At 45.7% G+C, this 24,719-nt stretch overlaps 1 protein-coding gene across 4 annotated transcripts in view; it reads right to left on the reverse strand.

Annotated features, from left to right (window-relative positions):
- rasal2 (RAS protein activator like 2) overlaps positions 1–24,719 on the reverse strand; it is a 60,039-nt gene that overhangs the window by 30,559 nt on the left and 4,761 nt on the right. For 3 of the 4 annotated variants that reach the window (XM_031732149.2, XM_031732147.2, XM_031732148.2), the window contains exons 1-3: positions 17,856–18,530; positions 3,126–3,253; positions 2,914–3,040 (exon numbers count right to left, since the gene is read on the reverse strand). In XM_031732149.2, coding sequence (XP_031588009.2) covers positions 2,914–3,040; positions 3,126–3,253; positions 17,856–18,348 — 748 coding nt within the window. In that variant the 5' untranslated portion in view covers positions 18,349–18,530. Of the gene's footprint in view, positions 1–2,913; positions 3,041–3,125; positions 3,254–17,855; positions 18,531–24,719 lie in introns of those variants that run through there. The other variant, XM_031732150.2, reaches the window with a different exon arrangement.

Genomic DNA, 24,719 nt, shown 5'->3' on the forward strand with positions numbered 1-24,719 from the left:
TCTGTCACTGCTGCTCGGCCTTCAGTTTGCAAACAAACAACAAGCAAAAAGAAGCAGAGGAGGACGAGGAGGAGGAAGAGGAGGGGGATAATAAAACAGGGTTTAATTTCCTGATTTAGTATTTTGCTTCACGCCCTGGTTTTAAGTCTCAGACAGCGTCAGGTGTTTCAAAACCTCCAATGAACTCAGAGAAAGGGTCAGAAATGTTTGATTCAAAAACAGCTCTGGACACAGTCTGAATGTATGAAGACAGTAAAGATAAATCCAGTTTGAATCCAGTCTAATTCAGCTAAAAACACAGAATAAATAAATCTAACAGCACTGAAACAGGATACAGGACAAACCTAGTTTTAAACCAGTCACACACCAAAGATCGTTCATCGTATTAATCCTGAACTAAACAGTCTACACCTGCGAATAAATCCACTTTAAATCCAGCATGAAATACAGGATAACTCTAGTTTGAAACCAGTCACCCATCAAGCATCAATTCCAGTATTTCCAGTATAAATTCAGCATTAATCTCTTAAACCAAGTAAAAATGTGTTATCAAAAACAAAACAAAAGCACAAATACATCATAAATCTGCAATACTGTACTTAATAAACAGCCACAGACTTTTAAAATCAAACATTTAACCCAGTATTAAACCGACCGCAGATCCAGTATTAACAGCCCACAGACACTGGATTCATCCCCAGTAACAAACACATCATCCAGCTTTAATCCAGATCTGGCAGTAACTACAACAAAATATTTTTTGCAGATAAAACCAGTTGTAACCCAGAATTATAAACCCAGTTAAACCAGTATAAACTTAGGGTCAGTCTGCTCTGGACCATCAACAAAAACCAGGAAACTCCAGTGTTACATCCAACGATTGCCCAGTATAAATGTTGTATTAAGCTCACTGTAAACACAGGAACAAACACGACTTTATTCAAGTGTAAACATTTAGAATGACATCAGTTTGAACAAAACATTAAACCCAGAAAATTCCATCATTAGATCCAGTAAATTTCCAGTATGAAACCAGTATAAATTTTATTATTGTACCCAAGCTAAAAACCAGTGTTACATTCCCACCAGTAGCCTGGTATTAAACCAGTTCAGCTTTTTTTCAAACAAGTATTTACACCAGTATCCACACACTCACTGCCTGATTTAATCCCAGTATAATCCCAGTACAGATCCAGTTCATACTGGTTGTTAGGGCCCTGTTTTGTGGGGGCAGACCGGCCACATTAACATATAAATAACCTCCCCCCCTGCGAGGGGCCGGTGGGTGGTGGGGGATTAAGGAGGTCATTGAATGAATGGGCTCCTCTGTGGCTGAATGACGGGTGAGGGTCAGCGTGGGGGTGAGGTTGGGGGGACTTCTATCAGTCCTCTAACTGATCAATAAACTCATCAATGCGACTAAACTCTGAGTCAAAGCTTTTTAAACTGTCGGCGTGTTGTTTCCTGACAGCCTGGAGGACCCCTGCAGCTCTGGGTGGGAATCCCCTCAGCCCGGGCGTCCCACATGGGGCAGCGGGGGTCACCCGCGTTCCTTCAGACGGATGGACACTGGACGCTTTGTCCTCAGGCATTCCTCGGTCAGAGGCGACGTTCCCACACAGAGCTGCAAAATTACAGGCTGCACCCGAACGCCTCATTACAGCAGACAAACATCCACCTGAGAGACGCAGCGCGCCGACACCGTCACAGGAGCACGGGTCAGAGCTAAACCAGAGCTGCAATCACAAGCTACACACAAACCTCCCAAACTGCACACAAAACAAACTCTCACGCCTCGAGCCCGCGGCGGCGAGCGCGAAAATCCTCAAACCTCACACGACACACAGCGCCTCAGACAGCTGTGAACATCTGGCAGCTGAAACATCCACCAGCAGCAGAAAGAAAAAGATTTAAATTTACCAAAAATACTCCAGGACTGGTTTCAAACTCGTGTAGGAGAAATTATGAATATATTTGCTTTTCAATACAAATAATAAAATATTCACTTGTTCTTTTGGATGAAAACAAAGTGAATAAAATCAGGACATTTTTATATTTTACACTTATAAATCTTATATTTAAAAAATATATATGAATCCTTAATTTAGTGGAGAAAAATCTTTAATAAAATGTTTGTTATGATGCATTACAAACGTCATGAAAATAGAATCACTAAAAATAAAATGAAATTCAGTGTAACCCTTAAACCAGTATGAAACCAAGGACAGAACCGAGTTTATGGGTAAAACCAGTTTCAAAACCACATAAATCCAGGACTGACACCAGTAGGGCCAGGCTTCATACAAACACACCACGGCAACCAGTATGAATCCAGCTTCTAACCAAATATGTATATACACATATACATACATATACACACATATATATATACACACATATATACACGTATATATATGTGTGTATGTGTGTATATATATACATAAACCAGAACAAACTTCAGTAATTTCCAGTATAAATTCACAGTTAAACCAATGTAGAATTAGTATTTAACCCAGTATTAAAGTTAAACCACAGGTCGCCGTGACACCGACTCTGAAAACACCAACGAGCGCAAAAACTCGACGCTAAAATAGTTTCTGTGTTTTATAGTTTTTAATCACATGCACACGCACGCACACGCACGCACACGCAGAGCTCTGAAGATTCCAGGATAAAGCTTCCTCTTCATGTGATGTCACATGACGCAGGTTTCTGTCTGTGATCACATGACCCTGAACATCGTCACAGAGATACTCAAACCCTCCTCATCACATCCGCTCTTTTGTTTTCACTCTAATCCTCCTGATGACAGCAGGGTTTGGCCACACACACACACACACACACACACACACACACACACACACACACACACACACACACAGGTAATGCACCCATAAGCAGCTCTGATCTTACCAAGCATGGCGGTGGCGCCCTCTGCCTGGAACTCCGGGAACTGTCCCTCTGAGGGGACGCTGACCGTCCTGCGGAGGCTGCGAGCCTTCGCCGAGTCTGTGGGGCTCTCCTGAGCGTCACCTGCAAGCTGAGGGGGAGGAAGAGGAGGAGAGGGAGGTCAGCGAGTGTGTCGTGGAAAGGTCACATGACCTGTGGGAGTTGGTCAGTTTTACCTCATCATCCTTGTTGAGCAGGATGAGCTGGGTGTCCGTCAGGATGCAGAACTTCCTGTCCCAGGAGCCGCTGTCGGTGTACGGGCTCTGACCGCAGGAGAATCGGTGAGCCGGAGGACCTTTAACATCTGGAAACACAAGCAGGTCAAATTAGAGGAAGATTTCTGCCAGTCAGGCACGACAGACGACTTTATTAAGATGAGTGCCGTCAAACATCAGAAAGATGGAGAGATAACATGAGAATAATTTGTGCAAAGAATTCTTCCTGTTTTACTTTCCTCAAGTAAAACAAAGAAAGGCCTCGACTCGTTTCATGGAATTAAAATAACAATTAAAAAAACATTAGGCTAACTCTTTTAATGGCAAAAAATAAGGAAAAAAGAAAACTGAATAAAAATATATCACCAAATTATTTTAGATTTTAAAAAAATATATACATATTTTTCAGTTTCAGTATCTGTTTCAGTTTAATATTTAAATGTGTAAAAATATCCTGTATAGCGTTCAGTAAAATTCCAGAGTTGAAACACTAAATTATTTATCAAACCAGAAATAATCCAGCATTAAAATCTATATTAATCCCAATCAAACCCACTGAAAGTCAAATATCAGCACAGAATGTCTGAATCTCTGCACAGCAGCTTCCTCCACAACCCAGACCCAGATAAGAGGTAGAAAATGATGGACGCAGACTGAAGCCTGCAGAGCTCTGGCTGCTCCTGCAGAGGGCGCTGTGGACCTAAACTTCCCTGCCTGCCTGCTCTCAGCTCCAGCAGAGGAGAGGAGGAAGAAGGGCAAATAAAAATGAAAGTGATGTGAGGCATCAGCTGACTCAGCAGAGGTCAGAGGTCACGTCACTGTGCATTAAAGGGGAAGTCTTCGCACTGAGCTGCTGCAGAAACATTTCGTACTCCAGCTGCTCTGATTTCTCACTTTTACTTTCGGCCAATCAGCTGTTGAGGTTTGTTGTTAAATTATTAATCAGAAAAAAAAAAGTTCCCACGATGATGAATGCATCATGAACACAGCCCTGCACTGCAGGCTAACGGGCTCATTCACTGAAGGAGTCGTTATTATTGTTATTGTTGTTACATGAAGATTTTACTCGTGCTGATGCACGTACATCACAACCTGGGACACCTTTTAGGGAAACAGATTTCACAACCTGGCCCACTTTAAATGTCTCATTATGAACCTTTTTTATATGAGCGGATAATCACGAGCAGCCTCATCAGCCTTCAGACGCATTTTTCTGTGGAGGGTAAAAACAGAGCAAAGGGGTGTGTGTGTGTGTGTGTGTGTGTGTGTGTGTGTGTGTGTGTGTGTGTGTGTGTGTGTGTGTGTGTGTGTATACAGGTGAACAAAAGCTGTGTGTGTCGGTGTCTGTTCGTGTAAACAGACGGTGCTTTCACTGAGCCTAATTGTGCTGGGATCATTCAGTGTTTGTGTGGCTCTGCAAGCAAGCAAGCAAGCAAACACACACACACACACACACACACACACACACACACACACACACACACACACACACACACACACACAGTATCCAGGCTGTAGCTTTGTTCTGTTATATTCCACTTGTTCGTGTTTATTGGTTTTTGTAAATATTTAATAATATTTTTAACAGCCTGAGATGTTCCACATTTTTTATAGTTTCTTCCCTTTCAGGTTAAAATTACAGCTGCAGAGAAAAGGGAAGACAAGCAGACGTTATCAACTTCCACATTCTTTGAATCTCAGCATGGCGGAAATAAAAAGCAGAAATCTACAAAGTCACCTCTGGCCCTCTTTAAGTCATTGACCGAATGTGACACGGACACAAGAAAGACCCATAAAAACAAACATTGGAAAGTGAAAAGCGGTGATCTGATCGACGGCTGCAGAAAAATTACTAAACATGCAAAGAGTTTACTTCTTTAAAGCACAGCTTTCAACATCACTCAGATCCAATCTAAAGATTTGGATCAAGTTTCCTAAAATCTGCTTTCAGCTCTGCTCCTCCTCTTAATACATCAGGTATACCACAAGGTTCAAGTTTAGGCCCACTGTTGTTTTTAATTGTTTAATTGTTTTTATGAATTTACTTGAAAACACAAGAGGACATTTATTTAATGATGTAACTAAACAACCTAAATTAGCTTAAAACAAATGTTAAAAAAAGAACAAAACCCAAAGTTTATCTGTTATTTACACTCACACACTGCAAATACACAAAAAGTTCATTAAGGATTTTATTTCGTACGATAATTATTAACATAATTTAGAATAAACCAAATCAATATAGTATTGAAACCTATTTGGTTTTTATTTGGGTCGATTTATTTGGAACTATGAAAGCAGACTGGTCGTCATCTGTGAATCTGTAACTCACCATCACAATCTTACAAACACACAAATAAATTTGTGAGTAAAGTATGGACACCCTGGTGGGTCACTCTGAGGTGGAGGTCTGTGGAGGAAGCCTGCACCACCTTTGTTTCTGGGCTCCGAGCAGAGGGTGGAGAATACCGAGGACGCCATGCTGCTGCAGAAAGCAGCTGAGCAGCTACATTTTCAGCAGACTATTTCTGGCTGCATACTAAATCATCCACGTCACAGCTCGGGCCTCCAAAGCCCCCGAGAGCGGCGAGGGGACGCACACCTGCTTCTGCTCAGAGCCGCCGAGCGAGAGAGCGGCGAGCACAAACAGAAGGATAATTGGATGTTTCTGTCTCGTCCTGTCCACGAGGGACTCCAGCTCGGATAATTAGCTGATCTCAGGTCTGCTGCCACTGATGAGACATGTGGACGCCTCACAGGGCCGAACAAAGACAGGAAGCAGAGACGGGACGCCGCCGGCCGTCGGCCTTGCATAACACCACGAACCTGCCTGAACCACCATGGAGAAGCTCGGCCAGGAGGACTGAGAGGAGGAGAGAGACAAAGCTCGTCCAGTTTAAACCCGTCATTTAAGCCCACACAGCTCCACGCAGACGTCCCTCCCTCAGAGACCAGCGGAGCTTCCTCAGATGTTTGTTTTTGTGCTTGCAGGGAAATCCCTCCTCCCCAGGTTTTCTATCTGACATGCTCCACATATATTCACAATTCCCTCATAACTGATTATTATTATTAACTTTTAATCATGAGGCCCGTTAAATTTGAAGAAGTTTTATAGTTGGAGTCTCTTACATTGGTTATTTTTTTCAAATCTGCAACTTCAAGGGCTGAAAAGTGAAACTCCAAAAGCTGCACTTCCTCTGAGGTGTAGAAGCGAGTCATTCCTCAGAGACGCCGATGTTAAAACATCCAACTTTACAGCTTTGAACATGTTCGGTGCTCGCGACAAAAAGCTTTTTGTGTCATCAGCTGTGCGTGGGGCTGAGTCATCACTGTACATTTTCATATTGCCATAACTGCTGAGATTAAAAGCTAACCGCTGCCATAACTCATCTGGCAGGATTCCAGGAAACAAGAAGCTGAAGCTGTGACGAAGACTGAAAGCAGCCGGAGACATCGGACTTCTGCACTCCATCACGAGTGGAGCCGACTTGTTCGGTCTCCGTCTCTGAAACTACGCTGCGGTCTTTGTGAGGTGGCGGTCCACAGGAAGGCCCCCCTCTGTTGCTGCCTGCCTCCCTGCCTGCGTGATGGATTAAGCTTCTATATTTGCCCGAGCGGCTGGATGATCCAGGCCCGGTGAAAAGGTCAGAACCGGCCGGCTGCATGACGAGCTCGCCGGAGCGTGAAAACGATTTGTCTGCTGCTGCCGGACACGCCGCAATCTGCATGGCGTTAATCAGCTGATGAGCCAAACAGGCCGTGTGATGGTCTGATGAACTCTTCTTATAAAGTGATTCAATGTCTGCGGCGAGGCGTGTCCGACTGCGAAGTGAGATGTTTGATGTCCGTCATCCATGTGCTCCACTCACACGCAAAGCAGACACGTGTCGGGCTGAACTGCTCTGTGCACTTTGGGTCATGAATTCAAGCTTTTTATGGCCAACGTCTGAGCAGAACATGAGCTTCTTCATCTCTGAGTCACACCTGAGGCCAGGATACACCTGTCTCACTCCAGCTACAGACACACTGACACGACGACTCATCCTTCCTGTCTACATCACACTCCAAAACTCACGGTCTAAAACACCGAACAGGTCTCCCGTCACCGCTCATAGACGTTCAAGTCATTCTCTAATATCAACTGCTGACGTGCCCATGAGCAGAGCAGGGCACCTGCAGTGGTCACAACGAGGGAAGAGGAAAATAAACATTGTGTTTGTGTGAGAGAGTGTGTATTCATATCTTTGTGGGGACCAAAATCCCAGTCCCCACAAATCTGAAGTTTTTTTTGAGACTCAAAATGTGGTTTTAGTAACAGGGTTACAGCTGGGTTATGGTTGGGGAAAGTATTATGTCAATTAGATGTCCCCACAAGATAGGACATCCTGACGTGTGTGTGTGTGGGGACAGGTGGTGGACTCTCAGACATTCCCAGTGGAGGTTTGGCTGGAGTCAAGTTTCTGCACACACACACACACACACACACACACACACACACAGAGTAACCCTGGGCGTGCCCATGACGCTCTCGGTGTGTTTGTGTTTACATGAGTATATCTGGACTCGCTCTAATCGTTTTCTCACACGGTTATTTTCGTGCTGCAGACTGACGGAGCGGCGGGCTGAAACTCCACCTGCCAGAAACCTGACCCTTCAAACCAAACACCTGCACGCCGCCCAAAAATGCGGACTAATGAAAAGTTAGACAGGTGAAGCTAGCATGTCACAAAAACATACATGTGTGACTAAAACCGGTTTCTCCCCGAATCATCCAAAAACAGATCAATGAAAGTCTGAGCCTTAAAGTCGAACTCAGGGAATAAAAATCCCGCTGTGTTGTTCCCAAAGTCGTGTCTATCACCTGCCGGGACACAGCAGCTCCCAGAGGGCTAATGCAGGGATACGGCACGCACACACACACACGCACACACACACACACACACACACACACAGGCCGCTTTGTCTGTCAACCTGCGGCAGCAGGCAGGCCCAGTTGCTATAGCAGCCGGTAAACACGGACGCTTTCCTCCAATCATACTGCGGTGACATCACACTGTTGCTTTATCGAGATGGGACGGTCCAACAGGAAGTCAGGAGGTGAAACCAAAGAGAGAACAGAGAGGGGTGTGTCACCGAGACTGACCCAGGCTGCAGATAACACACACACAGATGAATACCAGCACACACTTCCTGTTCTGAATCAGACGTGGAGGTCAGAGGTGAAACGCTGCACTTTGACACCTGAAGGTTTAATTCCTCCTCAGATGTTGCACAAACTTAATTCAACTGTTTCCTGACTTACATAAAGGTAATCAAATATTTTACTTAACAAAGACGTGAAACTCTTCAGATTACAAATGTTCTGAGAGATTTGTGCTTGCCCAGATGTTGATGTGATACACGTATAATCAACTCTGTGCAGCTTTGCCGCAGTTCTGGAAAACAAGGCTGTGATTATGGAGGGAGAACATGTGACGTCCGTCCTTACATCAGGGAAGCAGCACGAACCAGTGAAGGAGAAGTAAACAAGAGAAAATTCCGTTATATTTGCATGATGATAAAATATTTGCTGCTCCAGCAGCTGTTCAGGCTTGATGGGAAGATTTGTTGGACATGCAGTCAGGTTACAGAGACGTTTACCCTGTGCAGACCTGTGCAGACCTGAGCTCCCCCCCGTGTGGAGCCTCCTTCAGCAGCAGTACTCTGTGTGGCGTTATCAGCCTCTCACATCACTGTGGAGGAAGTTGGCCCACTCTTCGTTACAGCGTTGCCTCAGTTCATCGAGGTTTGCAGGTATTTGTTTATGCACAGCTCTCTGAAGCTTCACAGCATTAAAGTCAGCCTGAGGTCTGATTGCAGCAGCTTGGATGAAATCATTGTTCATGGTCCACTCAGTGACTGAAAAACAAACCATCATCCCTCCACCACTGTGCTTTGAGTTGGTCTGAGGTCTTTGACATGCTGGGTTTGGTTTTATGGACGAACGTCTGCACTTTGGTCTCATCTGTCACGTTTCCTGAAGCCGTGTGGTTTGATCAGCTTTGCAAACCAGAACGCTCCAGGGCTGCAAACTGACAAATGTTCTGCTCTTATAGCGGTGATCAGTCAATCCAGTGTGTTTGATCACGAGCGCCTGCCTGACCCTCCTAAGTCCTATGGAAACAGTGAGGGTGGAGTTTTTCACGCGAGTGCAGAGATCCTGGTGAAAACTGATCATGTGATCGGATACAGGAAAGACGAGGAAAGCGAAGCAGAACATTCACAGGAATAAGAGCAGAATTTATTTTTGGCATGCAGATGGGAGAGAGGAGATTAAGCCTGTTGCTGGAAGTCGATAAAATAAAAATGAAGATAATTCATTTAAAAAGGTACGTTCAGCTCCTCCCCCTTCCTGAGGAATCGCTCCAGCAGATGGAGCCGTGTGTTTGATTTGGCACACATTTTACTCCAGAAGCTCTTCCTGAAGCTCCCATTTATCCGAGCTTGGGATCGGCACAAGGAGGACACCAACCTGTGACCACATCCCTCCTCTGACAGAAGACAATAATGACTCCGAGCCGAGCAACATCCGATCCAAACACGGCATCGCAGTATCCCGACATTAGCCAACCTACAGATAGCAGCTTTTGTCTAAGAACAGAAATGGTCTGAGGTGCTTGTGGCGCACAGTTGGAAACCGTGCTTTGGTATTTCTCTGCAGGCAGCTGTTCAGCCATTAAACCCAGAGGAGCCATCGGCAGCTCTGAGGTGTTAAACAGGCTGCAGAGGAGCTTTTGTCCGAGGGAGGAAATTACAGCAATTAGCAGACTGGACCCCGACAGAGAAAAGTGTTTTTATAAAGCTGCCCTCCGTTCAGGCAGGAGGAGGAAAAAAAACCATCAAGGTTGTGTTCAGCTTCCTTTCTGTGGACGTCTGCAGGGAGACGTGAAAGCTGCGAGTGTGAGAAATAAACGTGTTTTCATGATCGATGTGTGAACAAACTGAAGTATCTTTGAAAAAATGAAACTTTCCAAAAGTCAGCCTTTGGACGGATTTATGTAAATATATCATGACACCTCCTGGACACTAGGTGGCGATGGTGTTTACACACGTAACCAATCACAGACAGAGCTGGAGCTAATGAATGTTAATATAGCATAAATGTGTTGTTTTTAATAGTAAACAAGGTGACAAATTTAAACTCTGGCCTGATGGTGGCGCTATGAGCTGAGGCTCAGCAGAGTGCTGAGAATAACTGCAGTACTTTCACATGTCTAAACCTGTCTAATTTAACAACTTCCCTTCGTGTACATGGACGTTATGTGTATATAAAAGTTCACTTTGTAGTTTGTGGCTGTAAAAGCTGCCGTGAGACTCTGACGTAATAAAACAAAGGGCTGTTAGAAATATCAGTATGCTCATTTCTGGGAATTTACTACAGGATCTGTACACTAACACTTCCAGAGACCGGGAGATGAAGCCGCTGCGTTCTGTGTTGTGAGTTCAAGCTGTGAAAATGTGCCAGATGAGCCGAAGCTCGCGCTGCTGCAGGTCCTCCTGATGTCTGCGCTGCACTCGGAGAGTAAGTGGGCAGCGCTGCTCTCTGGAGAGGACGCAGACAGCACTCAGCTCAGCAGCACAGAAACGTCAACACGAGTCTGCTAACAGCTCCTCACGCCGCGTACAGGGATGCTCTGGAGGTCATTTTTATGACATTTTACTTCAGCAGAAAGTGAATGGTGCTGCAGCTCCTCGCTGCATGTAAACCTGCAAAAACAGACGTGCAAGAGCAGCAAGCACAGCCCAAACAGGCCGACCGAGGCCCACCAACCAGCTGCATCGCTGACTGAAAACACTGATCACCTGGTTAAAGTGAAGCTTTCTGCTGTGAAACTTTGGGTCCAGTTATTCGTGTGGATGCCACCTTAACACACCTCCCCCACCACACGCCGCTCGAGGGACACGATAAAGAGCCGCTGATCGGGGAAAGCTGCAGTTTTCCTGCTCAATCATGTCAAGTTCATTTTATTTTATTGGTTTGTGGAAAATGAAATCGGCTAAATCTGATTATCTCACATCTCATTATGTCTGAAGCTCCAGCCTCCTGGCCCTTCACACTGTTCCTGCTGCTCTGATAATGAAGCCTATCAGGAATAAATGGTCTGAGTCTCCAATCAATCATTAATCGATGGGTTTTTTGTAATCGCTTGTATTCGATGCGTCCTGGCAGCGGCGATGGCAGCTCTTTGTTGCTCAGCCTGAAGTGACGGCGGCTGGTTTAATATTTAAACGTGCTGACTTCAGCTGTACTCTGCTGCATTTGCATCTGCAGAGCAGATTCTCTCTCTCTGCTGTCAATCATGGCGGCAGCCTGCACGGAGGGGGACGGTCTAAAGGGGTCAAAGGTGAGCGGCGGTGTCGCTTCCCATCAGCTGAAGGAGCAGGAGAGGAGCTCCTGAAGGACTGAAGGTGGTTTGCTGTGTTCACACAGGCACGGCAGCACATGTGGAAACGTCCGGTACGACGGCTTTGTTTAACCCACCGGTTCTATGTGATGTCACAAGATGCCGATGAGCGCAGCCGTCACGTCCTGTGGGAGGGGTGGAAGGTAGCCTGACCTCATTCAACTGTGCGGTGTCCAAGTAAGAGCCGTAAAATTAACTGGATTTTAATTTCAGTCACAATTTTAGTTTCCAGCAGAAAACAAATTATTAAAAATAAAAAATAACTTTTCACTGCAAAGCTTTTTTAAATTTCCCGTGTTACAAAGCAAGTGCACCCTTTCACACCTCCGTAAACACTCAAACTCAGTCGCTGTTCAGTTCAGCTCACAGCAAACGTTTCAGTAAAGTATCAGATACTCGCTCTGATGAAGAAAAGCCCGGGCACAAGTCCATCACAGGTATCGGCCTCGGAAACGAGTGAACAATTCAATTCAATTTTATTTATACAGCACCAAATCACAACAGTCGCCTCAAGGAGCTTTATATTGTACAGTAGATCCTACAATAATAGATGCAGAGAAAAACCCAACAATCATGTGACCCCCTATGAGCAAGCACTTTGGCGACAGTGGGAAGGAAAAACTCCCTTTTAACAGGAAGAAACCTCCGGCAGAAGCAGCAGATCAGAGATCGATAATCCTCACAGGAGGTCCTGTGACCTCGACAGAAGGAGGACTGCTCACAGTACGAGGCACAGATGTGAGAACAGAATAATTCATCAATATTTTCCAGTCTCTGATCCTAAAAATCACATTTGCTTTGATATTCAGCCCTCTGGTTAAAAGAACAGAAGCCTTTCCCCTTAAAAAGGGTTCATCCTGCCAAACGCCTGTGGACCCGGAGCAGGACGGCGCCGTCACACAGTCCAGTCTGGACGGTTGTGGCTGCAACACAAAACAACCTGTTTTCAGACGCATTCATGTGGGAGCCTCCACGTTCCCACCGCCGCTATTCGGAGCAGCGAAAGGTTAATGAGCTCAGGGCTGCTTTTGTTACCCAGAAGCTTTTATTATGAAGGGCCAATTTACATACAAAAGGAAGACACACACACGCACGTTGTTCTGTCAGTGTGAGGACCTTCGCTTACATAACGCATCAGTTGGACCTTCAGTTTAGCTTTAAGAAGGATGGAAGTGCTGTCTGAACTTCCTCTCCACACAGGGTCACATGACGTCACAAATCTCCTCCCTCCACAGCTTTCCGATTTTGGATACTGTGCGTACGTGTGCGAGTATCCACCTCTTTGCTAAGTCAGTAAGCTACCATTAAAAAGCCAAAACCTCCTCCCTGAACCTGACCAGCGTCGACTCTGCCTCGTCACACTTTTTTCTGTATCAGTGCCTTGATGTCCTGGTTAGGTTAGCACCAGCCTCCAATAACGTCTGATAAGAGACTGATAAAGAGACTGTGGTGCTACAGTCTGTGCTCATGTGCGCGAGGTCTAAACACCAAACAGCCAAAGTGTTAGGCACAAAGAAACCACTGGGTTAGGGTTGAAAAATGGACAGTTAGGTGTGGCAGACCCAATAAGACTGCTTCATTTTATCTCTGGGAATGAGGACGGCCTGAGCTGGCTCTGAAGCACACACACACACACACACACACACACACACACAGAGCTCATTGAGTATGCAGGAGCTGTCATGGCCTCTGGCCTCAAACACACACACACACACACACACACACTCACATGGCTGATTAACAGGGTTTCTGTAGGACGCCGTGAGCCAGAACATTACCACACATGTCCCGCCTCAGCCACAAACACGCACACACGCAAGCAACACACACACACACACAGAGTTGGGTTAATTAGACCCCACTTAGCAGTAGCTGTTCATTCTCACATGGAAACTGAGTGTGAGAACTGGGAGGGTGAATCAGGCTCTTTTCTGTGTGTGTGTGTGTGTGTGTGTGTGTGTGTGTGTGTGTGTGTGTGTGTGTGTGTGTGTGTGTGTGTGTGTGTGTGTGTGTGTGTGTGTTTACAGAAGTGAGAGCTCTGTGGTTTTTATTACCCAGCATGCTCTGGGCATGCTGGAAACTTTCACACTGTGTCTGTTTACAGCCGTTTCTGTTCACGTAGACACACATTTACTGCAGTCCTGAAACTGTGTACAAATACTTCACTGTGCTACACGCTGTACTGCTCTGTGTACTCTTCATTACTGCTGAGTCACAGCAGAATCAAACACAGTGACTTGAGGCTTTCTGCAGATTAAAGTTAAGCAACAGAAAGCAGAGGAAAGCCGATCTTTATTTATTTTTGTTAAAATGCTGAATTTTCTCACAGACTCTGGTCTGTTTGGGTTTCACTACTTCAAAGTCTCAGGCAGAACAAACTGAAAGATCATAAAGTAGAGGGAAAAAGTTTTCAGAATAAAGACCCGGGTTAGTTTCTTGTTTGCTCACATTCATGTCATGTTGACTAACCCTGCTGGCACGGCTGGTGGGGCATCACCGCTCTGAGCGACCACACGACGGTGTAGAAATCATAGAGGAAAAAAACCAGAAGCTCTGCGTGCTGAACCTGCCCGAGCGTTCAGATGTTTTTAAGAAATAAACCAAGCTGGCTGTACATCTGTGGGTGAACCACAAGCAGGAACTAATATGCAATCCAGCACACTTTTCTACAGCCTCCAGAGCATTGTAGGAGCTGTAGTTTATAGTTTGACACGAGGCTGAAAGTAAAAGGAAGAACAGCCTGCAGCAGGCTGCTGACCTGTCCAGGTGTGCCCCGCCTCTCACTCCAGGGCACTTCGACCCTGAAGATTATATCTGGTGAACTGAAGTTTTGAGCCAGGGTCAGATTACCACTCATCACAGACTGCATGTGGGACCGGCTCAGACCGGATTTTAAAACTTCTTTCAGATTTTGTTCATGACTGATTTTACACTGGTTCCGAGTTTGAATCGAGACTGGTTTTAAACCTGCTCTGGAACTGAATTTGGACTTTAGCTTGGGCTTGTTTTAGGTCTAATTTAGCACTGCTTTGAAACTGGATTCAGACTTGATTTTGGGATTGAGTTAAGACTGGTTTTAAACCAGATATGGGCTTAAATTTAGGCCTGGGTTACGGATCTATCAGGGCTATTTTAGATTTGCTTTGAAACTCTGTTTTGGACTTCTTTTTCGAAACGTTTTGCGGTAGATTTGAGACTGGGTTGGAGCAGGTGATGAGTAAAGAAACCTAAGCCCAAACTCAGGCTTGTTGTTGATCTGAGCTTGAGTTTTAGTTTAGTGGTATGTGGGGTCTGCTTTAGGGCTGCTTTAAAACTAGTTTCACACTTGATTTCAGTTTAGTTTAGAACTAACTTTAAACTTATTCCGGACCAGTTTCTGGGCATAGTATTGGACTTATTTTAGGAGCACTCTAAGGTTGCTTTGAAACTTGTGTCGGTCGGTTAGGACTGGTTTTAAAGCCGTTCAGGACCTGATTATAAAGAGTTCAGAGAGAACTGAAATGTTTTTGTCAGTACTGAGGTAAAAATCTGACAGTTGTCTGTACATCTGTGGATAAAACCACGAGCAGGAACTTCTGATACCCAGTTCATGCTACAGTTCTACATTCCCCAAAGCATTATGGGAACTTTAGTTAATAATTTGAAGCAGGTTTAGAAGTAAAACAAATGAGGCCTCTGCAGTCTGAGACGTGTGAAGCTTCTGAGCTCCCAGCACATCAGCAGCTTCTGTGTCTGACTCTCCTGTCACACCAGTTTCCCATAAACCACCAGCTCAGACAGATTAAATTAAATCTTTTTCTACATCCCTGATCAGCTCTCCTCCTCCTCCTCCTCCTCCTCCTCCTCGATGCTGTGTTCAAATTTCCGGCGAGGCTGAACGCTCCGGTGAGCGCAGCATGCCGGGGATGCTGGGAGCTCACAGATAACACGCATCATCTCAGTTTCAGGATGATGGATGACGACAGAAATATATGCGTCTATCAAACAGGTCGGACTCTGGCGAAGCAGAGACACGATGCCCAAAGGCACACATTAATCTGACACGGTCAGCCAGAACGGTTTACCACAACAGATCCCATTTCCCTCATAATACAAGCTTTCAGTGAGAGAGAGGTCAGAGGTCAGAGACAGGAGGTGGAATAAAATCTGTGATAAGGAACCTCTGGGGTCAGAAAATATTAGAGTTCACACATCGATACTATGAGAAGGACCCAACCCTGAATCCTTTTATCAGTAAGCTCACAGAAACATTTATGTGCACGTCTTCATTTTCAGCTCACAGTCGACTCAGATCAGCTGCTTTGTATTTTTTTGGTGATCTCATACATCACGTGTTTCAGTCCCTAATGTGCCCGAGCATGAAATATTTACTCTGCATTTGCAGTCTGTGAAACGTGCAGCATCTGATTTAAAAGGACAGCCTGAGCTCTGATGGTAAACAAGAGCCAGCGAGGTGAGGAGATCCGGCACGCTGCCAAAGATCCAAACCTGCACAGCAGTAAGGACCAAAGATAAAGCAGACCCAGCTCTGCTCGGTGCACCTGTGCACAGGTTAGCACGACTTTCATCACTTCTTTCCTGGTTTCATTCGCTCTGAAATTATTTATAATTCAGGCCCAAACAAACTGGACTCTAGGACTGCTTCACACTTGGTTTCACACTTAGGTTGGTTTAAATCTGCGCTGACCTTGAATTTGGACTGAGATGGATTTTTGCAATGACTTGTTTCTGATTGCATAAAAACCGATTTCAGAATTGGGTCTGTTTTTTTCATGATGTTCAAAAGCTTCTTCTGCGTACATACATGGGTATTTTATTGTGTTTTCTGAACTTCTATAGACTTCATTATTCAAAGATCTCTGTGGCTCTGATATCAGCCAAAGAAAGAATGAATTCAGACAATTATTCATATTCAGAGGAGTTGTGTTGGAGAACTAATGGGACTTGATGCAGCAGCGAGTTCTGCATGAAAACACACATTTATTATCTGCAGGCTCTAAATGTTTCCTCACGTGAGGTTGTAGTGGAAACTGCAATTAGCATGACTTAACCTTCAGCCTGCCTGGCTGAGCTTTACACACTCTGCATGAATGTAAATGTTTGGTGAAGCAGCTGCAGACAGATTTTCAGCCTTCAATCAGGAGCAGGAGGAGGAGGAGGAGGAAACCTCTCTCTGAGAGCACAAAGGATAGCCGAGGTTTTCCTCCCTTGGAGTAGAATAAAGCTGCAGGGGCCACGGGAGAGAAAAACATCACTCTGCTTTAACTTCACCATGTGGGAATTTTTGTATCATCGTCATAATAATAGTTCAGGTCAGTATCTGAGGCAGTAATCTAGTGGAGGTAAACTAGGAGGTAATTATACTGTATTGATAAGACAGACTGGTAAACTATGTTTTACAGTTTCGCTCTACCCTGGACTGACGTGACCGTCACACAAATAATGCTAATGCCGCTGAGATTTTCAAGGCCAGAGCGGCATTACAACATTCAAGAAAAAGAAAACAGATACAAATTATACTCAATGTGTTAGGTGCATCACACAGACACAGATACCTGCTAATTAACGTCCAAATAAAACCGTAGAACCCTGCAGACCTTAGTGAAGGTCTAAGTGCAGTAACCTCACAGCAGCCATATTGCTGGTCAGATGATGTAATTAAAAAAGCTCCAAAAGGCTCCAAAAGCACAAGCATGGTCCAGAGGTCCAGTTCAGGGCCTCCAACTAGCTGTGGTGAAGCCTACCGTACAGCTAGCAGCTACACCCGCCTGCGTCTCCATCCACCTGCCAGTCAGAGAGGCCATCCCGATAATAATGCAAACTTTGGACATTAAAACTTTAAACCCAAAAAACAAACCAACTCGAACTATGAGTGCATTGAAGCGAACACACCAACAGACTGTTCTTTAACACTCGGTCAGATTTAAAACTCGGTTTTAAAAGCTCAGTTTCTCCCCGAACGAGGTTCCTGTTTATTCTGAAAGTTCTGCTGTTTGAAAGAAAATCACCCGGGAAGACTTGTGGAGAACTCTGGGGGATTCCCTTTAGAGAATAATTCAGGCTGGTTCCTGGTGTCTATTTGTGTTGGCGTCACATTTTCTGAGGCGGAGGCAACACAACTGTCTTCTCTTCACCTCGTCGTGTTTTTAATTTGTTAGGTGACACTGAAGTTGTTAAAAATAAATAAATAAATAAAACTTTAAAAAAAACAAACAAAAGGACACAAGCATGACGTAGACACCCCTACCGTCCTCTCCTCCTTCATCTTCGCTGCCTCCGCCTTCCTCCCTCAGGACTTTGCTGATCCTTCGAGACAGCGAGCTGAAGAAGCTGCTGACGGATGGCATGCTCCTCTCGGCGTCCGATTCTACCTTCCTGAGCGGTTCCCTTATGTTGTCATTGTCGGCGCCGGGCTCGGACATCGACCGGAGAAAGATCCTCTGCAGGGCGCCGGGCTCCCCGCTACGTTTCTTTGGGTTTGGGAGGGTGCCGAACCTCGGCAGGCTGAGCAGCCGCCGGTGAGAAGGCTCCATGGTTTGTGCTTTGCCCTCGGGAGTGGACGTACCGGCTGACCTCGGCGCCTGGCGAGCAGATGTCTGCCATTTGTATTTGTCCAATAGCTGCTCAGAAGCCGGTGGGGTGTTGGTTCTCCGCCAGGGCCTCCTGTAAAAGTGCCAGTGGTACAAGGTCCCCTGGATTAGACCCTCACCGCTCATAGGGTGGGCGCCACTTCCACTCATAGTCTAGCACACGCAAACTTCCTCCAGGCAGCAGCGAGCAGATGGAGGCCCCCAAAATGGCCGTCACTGCTGGTTTGCCGACAGCTGTGCTGTGACACGGACACACGACCCCGGCGGGTCGGACGGATGAGGATTCGTCAGGTTGTCCTCATGTGCACGCCGAGCTGGAGCTGCTGTTCGCTCGCTCTCTGTGGGCTGACGTTCGTCTTCCTGGGAGGAAGTCAAGAGCCAGAGAAAGACCGAGGCCAGCCAATCAGGGCTGAGCAAAGGCAAAGCAGCAGACTGTGGTTTCCCCTATGAAGACACAGCGTCGAGCATCAGCTTCTCCTTTTTCTGATCAGTTTCCTGGTTTGGTTCTTATTCAGCAGCAACGACGATGACGATGACGCAGAGCTCTCATAATGAATCATATGGATGGATTTAGATCTGCAGACTTGCTGCAGTTTGCAAACAGCCTGAATTTTGCTCCAAAATAGGCGGGAAATCCCCCTTTCATACTTCCCACATTGGCGACTCACTTTGTGAGGGACCAGGATGGGTTGTAGTGTGTGGTGTAAGGTGGGCAGCTGGAAATAGTAGGTGGATGGAAAGCGGGGGTTTCGGTAGCTGAAAAGTAACCCACAGGGTGCCAAATTCAGTCAGTGATATCCTCTAATATTTATAATACCAAATCAATTCATTCTATACGTAGCAGCAAGAGAATGATCTGAAGAAAAGGAGGCAAGATCTGTACTTTTACTTTCTATAAAAGTAACACAGGCCAGAATACAATCTGGATCTGCTGATACAAAAACATTTAAATGGTATAGTTGAGTTTAATTTAGTCAAGCATAACTCTGTGCTTTCCCACATTCAGGCCAGTCATTCTCTGTTTAATGGGTTAACTTTCTGAGCTCTCAGGCCTCCATCCATGGTGTGAGCCCCTAAATATTCATGAGGACTAAAGAATGTCCCCCCAGCCCCCTGAGGCCTCAGTGACCAGAGAGGAAACAGGAGCAGAGTCCCACACAGAGCAGGGTGCTTTATTGAAGCACCGCTGATAGAGAAGCTTTGAAGCAGCAGAAGCGAGACAGAAAAATCCCCGCAGCTCACTCCGTGAGTTTCATAATATGGAAATGAGGAGGTTTGTTGTCGTTGTTGTTCAGGCTGCAGGTGACGTGTGAGAGCGTTCAGTCATCAGTCCTCCACGTGGAGCCGGAGGTTCACCTGCAGCAGGCCAAACATGGCCAAGATACAACCTGAGGACAATCTCAGGCTGTAAACAACCCCCAAATATATATCATCATACATCACACACTTTGTGACAGTAAAAATAACAAACAAACATCAACCAGATCTTCAACAAGCTCCTCCCCCCAGAAGCCGGACTGCAGGTGGACTCCATCTCTGCTGTTGTAGAATGAAGCTTGTGATGACAGTTTTCACCTCGGGGCTCATGAACCAGTTCTCCACCCACGGCAGGTTCTGGTCAGCGTGACCATTCAGGTCATAGGAACAGGAGTACCATCCCTGCGTGTGATGGTGTAGATCCTACTGCAGCCCAACGCGGAGGAGGAGGAGTCTGTGGGACCCGCAACATTTTTTAAATAATACAAAATAAATGGAAACCTCTGTCACGTTTAAGAATCAAAACGTGGTCTCTGACATGAGCAGCAAAACCCCAACACCTCCAACCTCTGAGAATATTCATTTTGAGACCGGACAGATGCACGATCATGTCCAGAGTCTCTGACTAGTTACAGACTGCCGTGAGACTGCGTTACAGAAAAACGGGACACAGAGTTCAGCTCCTGGAGGATTTAAACATGTGCTCCTCGTGGCCCTGATGGAGTTAGGAAAAAGGATCAAACTCTCTCCAACTCTCAGATCAACCTTCTTCTTCTTGGGACTTTAAAGGCACGCCGCCTTGCCTGACCCACATATCAGCCCTGATTGGATAATGAAGCGGCTGGTGTCCACGGCGACGCCGCATGTAGGTCAGAGTTAAGACTCGGGGAGGTTAAGAGGACTCAGAGGGAGGCAAGTCCTCCTCGAGCCAGCGGAGACTGACCGAGTCTGAGGCCGGAGGTCAACATGAGGACGAGCGGTTCCTCTTCCACGTCAGTTTAAACACATGTTCACGCCAAGTCAAAGCAGCTAAACGCACAACTATAAACACTTCCTTTAGAACTTTAAAAATGAGAGCACGGGCGCTGCTACAGCTCACCTGACTGATCAGGCAAACGAAGGCTATCGCGTCCACCCGAGGTCATTTCCTGCGTTTCATTCCTTCGTACTCCGTCCCTGCTTTCCAGTCTACTCTACACTGTGCTGTCCAATAAAGGCCAAATGCGAAAAATAAATCTTGCAAATAATGAAAGCTCCTCTTAAGAGGCTGTGGACAGATTTCTGTGGAAGGATTTGGGATAAATTTCCAATAAGATCGAAAGAATGGGACGTTTTAGACTGAAACCGGCTCGCTAACCTTGAACATCAAAAATACCTCAGACAACATTATAAATCTAAATTACAATTTCCAGGTGTGGACCGCCAATTCAGGAGCCACGCCTGCTTTAAGTCCTTTGTTTTGGCTGAAAAGTCACCCAAAACCACTTGTTTTTCCATCAAGCAGCAAAGAAAACATCAAGGCTCAGGCAGGTCTCATTCTTACCTGCGTTCAGAGACCAGCCTGATCTTCGAGCCCCGATTCTAACAGCTCGCTCTGACTGAACCGGACTGATGCTTCTCCCCAATTTCCTGAGTTTAAAAGCCAAACAGGAAGTCTTACAAACATTTATGCTCCTCCAGAGAAAGGAAACAAAACAGGAAGAGAGGAGACAAACAGGAAGTCAGGTGGAAGCCAGCAGAGACACGGAAGACATGGAGTATAACTTCTCTGGTGAGTGTTGTGGTATAATTTACAGTCTTATTGCATTAAAATGAATCAGTGTTATGAAAACTTCTGCACAAAATCAGAGCGGATCTGAAACTCAAATTGATCCGTGATCGACTCTCAGATTCAGCTACAGAAACCTCTCACTGACTGCAGACTCAGTTCAGCCTTAGTTTGGACGTTTTTCCTCACTGACAGACTCGACTGCTCACTTGCTCTCATTCTTCATTAATGTGTCTGCATTCATTCAAAAAGTGGTGCAGAAATCTTCCAGGCCCACATGTTTACACATAAAACTGCTGCAAAGCGAGCAGAACAGGCTGCAGGACTGACCCGGAGCAACAGCTTAAAGCTGGTGGTGCCATTCATCAGGCGCCACTTTGTTCACTTTTCATCTCCGTCCTGCAGGAAGCCAGGAGAAGAGCTGGCAGCGGCAGCAGCCTCCAGCTAAAAATAACTCGCAGCCATAAAGAGAGCTGTAAATCAGCAGCTGATAGCACCAAAGCCACTCGGTGCTCAGGAATCCAGGCTGGAGTCTCAGCTGGAGGCCGGCGGGCTGGCCCTCGTTGGTCTGAGGACGGAGCACGCTTCCAGAAAACAGGAAGTTCAAGATCAGCGGCTGGATGTGAGAAGACCGGATGAAACGCTCGAAAAACATCAGCTGAAAGAAGCCGAAGCAGCTCCAGATTTTAACCTGTGACAGCAGTGGGAAGGTAGATCAACACAGCGGTCTGTGACATCACCGCCCGCTCCACCTTCCCATCATTCACACATACTTCAGATTAGCTAGAACCCAGAGGGGTCCATCTAACGTTTTACAAAGTTACAAAGTTCATTTGGAGAAATCAATCAAATGAAACAATTACAAGCATCTGATGGATAAACTGCCTATTTCCAAATTAATCGGCAGGTGACTGAAAGCTCCACAGCAGCTAACACACCGACCCCGAGGCGATAAAGTCAACTTCTAATCCGAGTTTGAAGAATAAACAGAGCAGAAAATATCTAAGTTTGAGCCTCGTGAAGCCTGCGACAAACAGGCTGATAATAATCATCATGTAACGCGACCCTGAAGCGAGTCGGCTGATGTTCTCGAGGTCAAACGAACTTTTGACGTTTGGGCGATTAAGCCCGCTCAAACACTCAGGTGTTCATTTAAACTACAAATAAGGTGTCTGATTGGTTGTTTGGCGGTGTGAGCGTCCTCCTCAGACAGCAGCAGTGTTTGGTGCTCAGACAATTGCCTAATCCAATTTTCATCCACAACTCAGGCTTTAATCTGCAGCCGCTCTGACACAGTGATCCACTTCTGCTCTCTGCTCACAGCTTTCAGAGCAGCAGACGTCCCCTGAAGTAATCTGATTACTTCCTGCAGAATGCAGGAACCTGCTATCATCTGACACATAAACAGGAAAGCTGGTTTCCCCTCATTAACCTCTGAAAAGGGAAGAAAAAATACGAAGCATCTGGAAAGTTACACCTGTCAGTCAAAGAGGCCACGCCCCTAATGATGTCAACTTTAAGCCCTAATACAGTTTAATCAGGTGTGTTATGAAAACCTTACCCCATACAGTTATAATGAAGTAGATAAATTAGCTATAGAGACCAAAACTGCTGCGACTGACCCACTAAAAGCCTTTAACTCAGAGTCACTTACGGTTTAACTGTTGATGAAGGCACCAGACTCCACTGACAAGAACAGCATCTTTTACCTCCAGGTAAAAAACGGCCTTGCTGGTTTACTTTGTGTGACTTTTACGTTTTTATTGGTCAGTTTAGATCCCAAACAAACAGTGAAAACATTCAGATCCAATAATACTAACCATAATCATTCAGGGCAGCAGACAAACAGCTTGTGTGTTATGAGATGTAAAATCATAGATTTTGTGAATGGAGTCTGGTAGTGTGAGACAGCTAAAGGTAAAGTATATAAAACACCCAGATATTTATGTCTTGTACCGGTTAGCCTCAAAAGAAAGGGTTTCCTTGGTGTAGGATGAATGATCACTTTATTTCATTCGACATCTATAAATAACAAACACAAATCTATTTATTCATGTTTTGTTTCTCCTGAATCTAAAACAAAACAAACCCTAATTACCACAGCACACTGATTTCCCTTCACATCAAACAAATAAAAACACACATGCAGCGCTTTGTGATTACGACGAGTGAGTGTCGTCCCGGAGGATCCTCCGGTGCTTTTCCCACCCTGCCCTGAAATAGACAGCAGCTTTTTTTGGTCCAGAGAAGCAGGACTACTCCTGTTTTGTTTCAGAGAGGAAATCCTGCCTCACCGCCCCCATCCTGAAAACAGCCAGGCCTGTGAGGAACTTTCCATTTCCTGCTCCCATCAGCCTCCATTGTCCTGAAGACCATCGCTCAGACCTGAACCCACTCCCCGACACTGGTGAACCACACCACCACTCAGACACACAGACTCCGGGTGGAGATTCCCTAAAGATCCCTGAAGATCAATCCGACTCTTAGAAAATATGTTTACATGCATCTCAGTTTGAAGAGCAAACGACCACGCCTTCTATTCCTGCCCCGGAGCCTCCACGTCAAACATGAAGCACTTCAAACACACAGCAGTGGATCACATCCATCGCTCAGTCCTCACCAACTCATCATCAAAACGTCAGGCACGGACACGCCCACGTCAAGCGCTGAGGCGAGCCTCATGGTTGAATCCTGCGTTTGGGATCCGGCTCTAAATCTTGTTACGTCTGTTTACGCACACACACACAAAAGATCCAGGATTTTATCAGCCGTCACAGACGACACACACTCATACAGAAGATCAAGCTTTTAACTATTCTCTGAGCTAACCGCTTATTTCCGGCCAGATTTCTCATGTGGTGCAACCAACCGAGTCTGTACACAACCCTGGAGACTGCTCACAGACTCCTTCTCATGAAGCGATCCCACCAAAGCTTCCCATCATTTCGCCCCTTTCTCTCCAGGTTCTTCCTGCTTCTCTTGGTTACAAAAGTTTCTTTGATTCGTGCAGACAGCTCCAGCTCAGAAGGAATCAGAAAATTGAAGTATTTTAATACGAGTTTGAAAAGCTGACAGAAACCATCATATTCTTAAATAATCAGCTCGTGTGGCTCTGTATCCATGTTCAGGCAGATGGATTTTATTCCACTTCACATCTGAAGGAATCTGATCAAAGCTGGAAGAAAACAAAAACAACCCATCACCTTGTTTTTCTCAGACTTTGATTGGATTTCAGTAAAATAACCACAGCTGGTGTATCGGCTCATCTTTCCTGCACATCTGTCCCATCAGTAAACCTTCTTTCTGGACCTAAACATCCTGTTTTCCATGATAAGATGTACTATATTTATCCCAAACGTTGGGAAAGCACCCACTCACGACAGCTTTACACTTTTTACAGAACAGACTCGGCCAAAGAAAACAGCTGTTTCTGCTCGTTTCTCACGTGCAGCCTCAGAGGAACGTGACGTCCCGTCGGTCCCGCAGGAAGCTCAGG

Source organism: Oreochromis aureus, linkage group 18 (genome assembly GCF_013358895.1).
Source record: "Oreochromis aureus strain Israel breed Guangdong linkage group 18, ZZ_aureus, whole genome shotgun sequence".
Classification (NCBI taxonomy): Eukaryota; Metazoa; Chordata; class Actinopteri; order Cichliformes; family Cichlidae; genus Oreochromis; species Oreochromis aureus.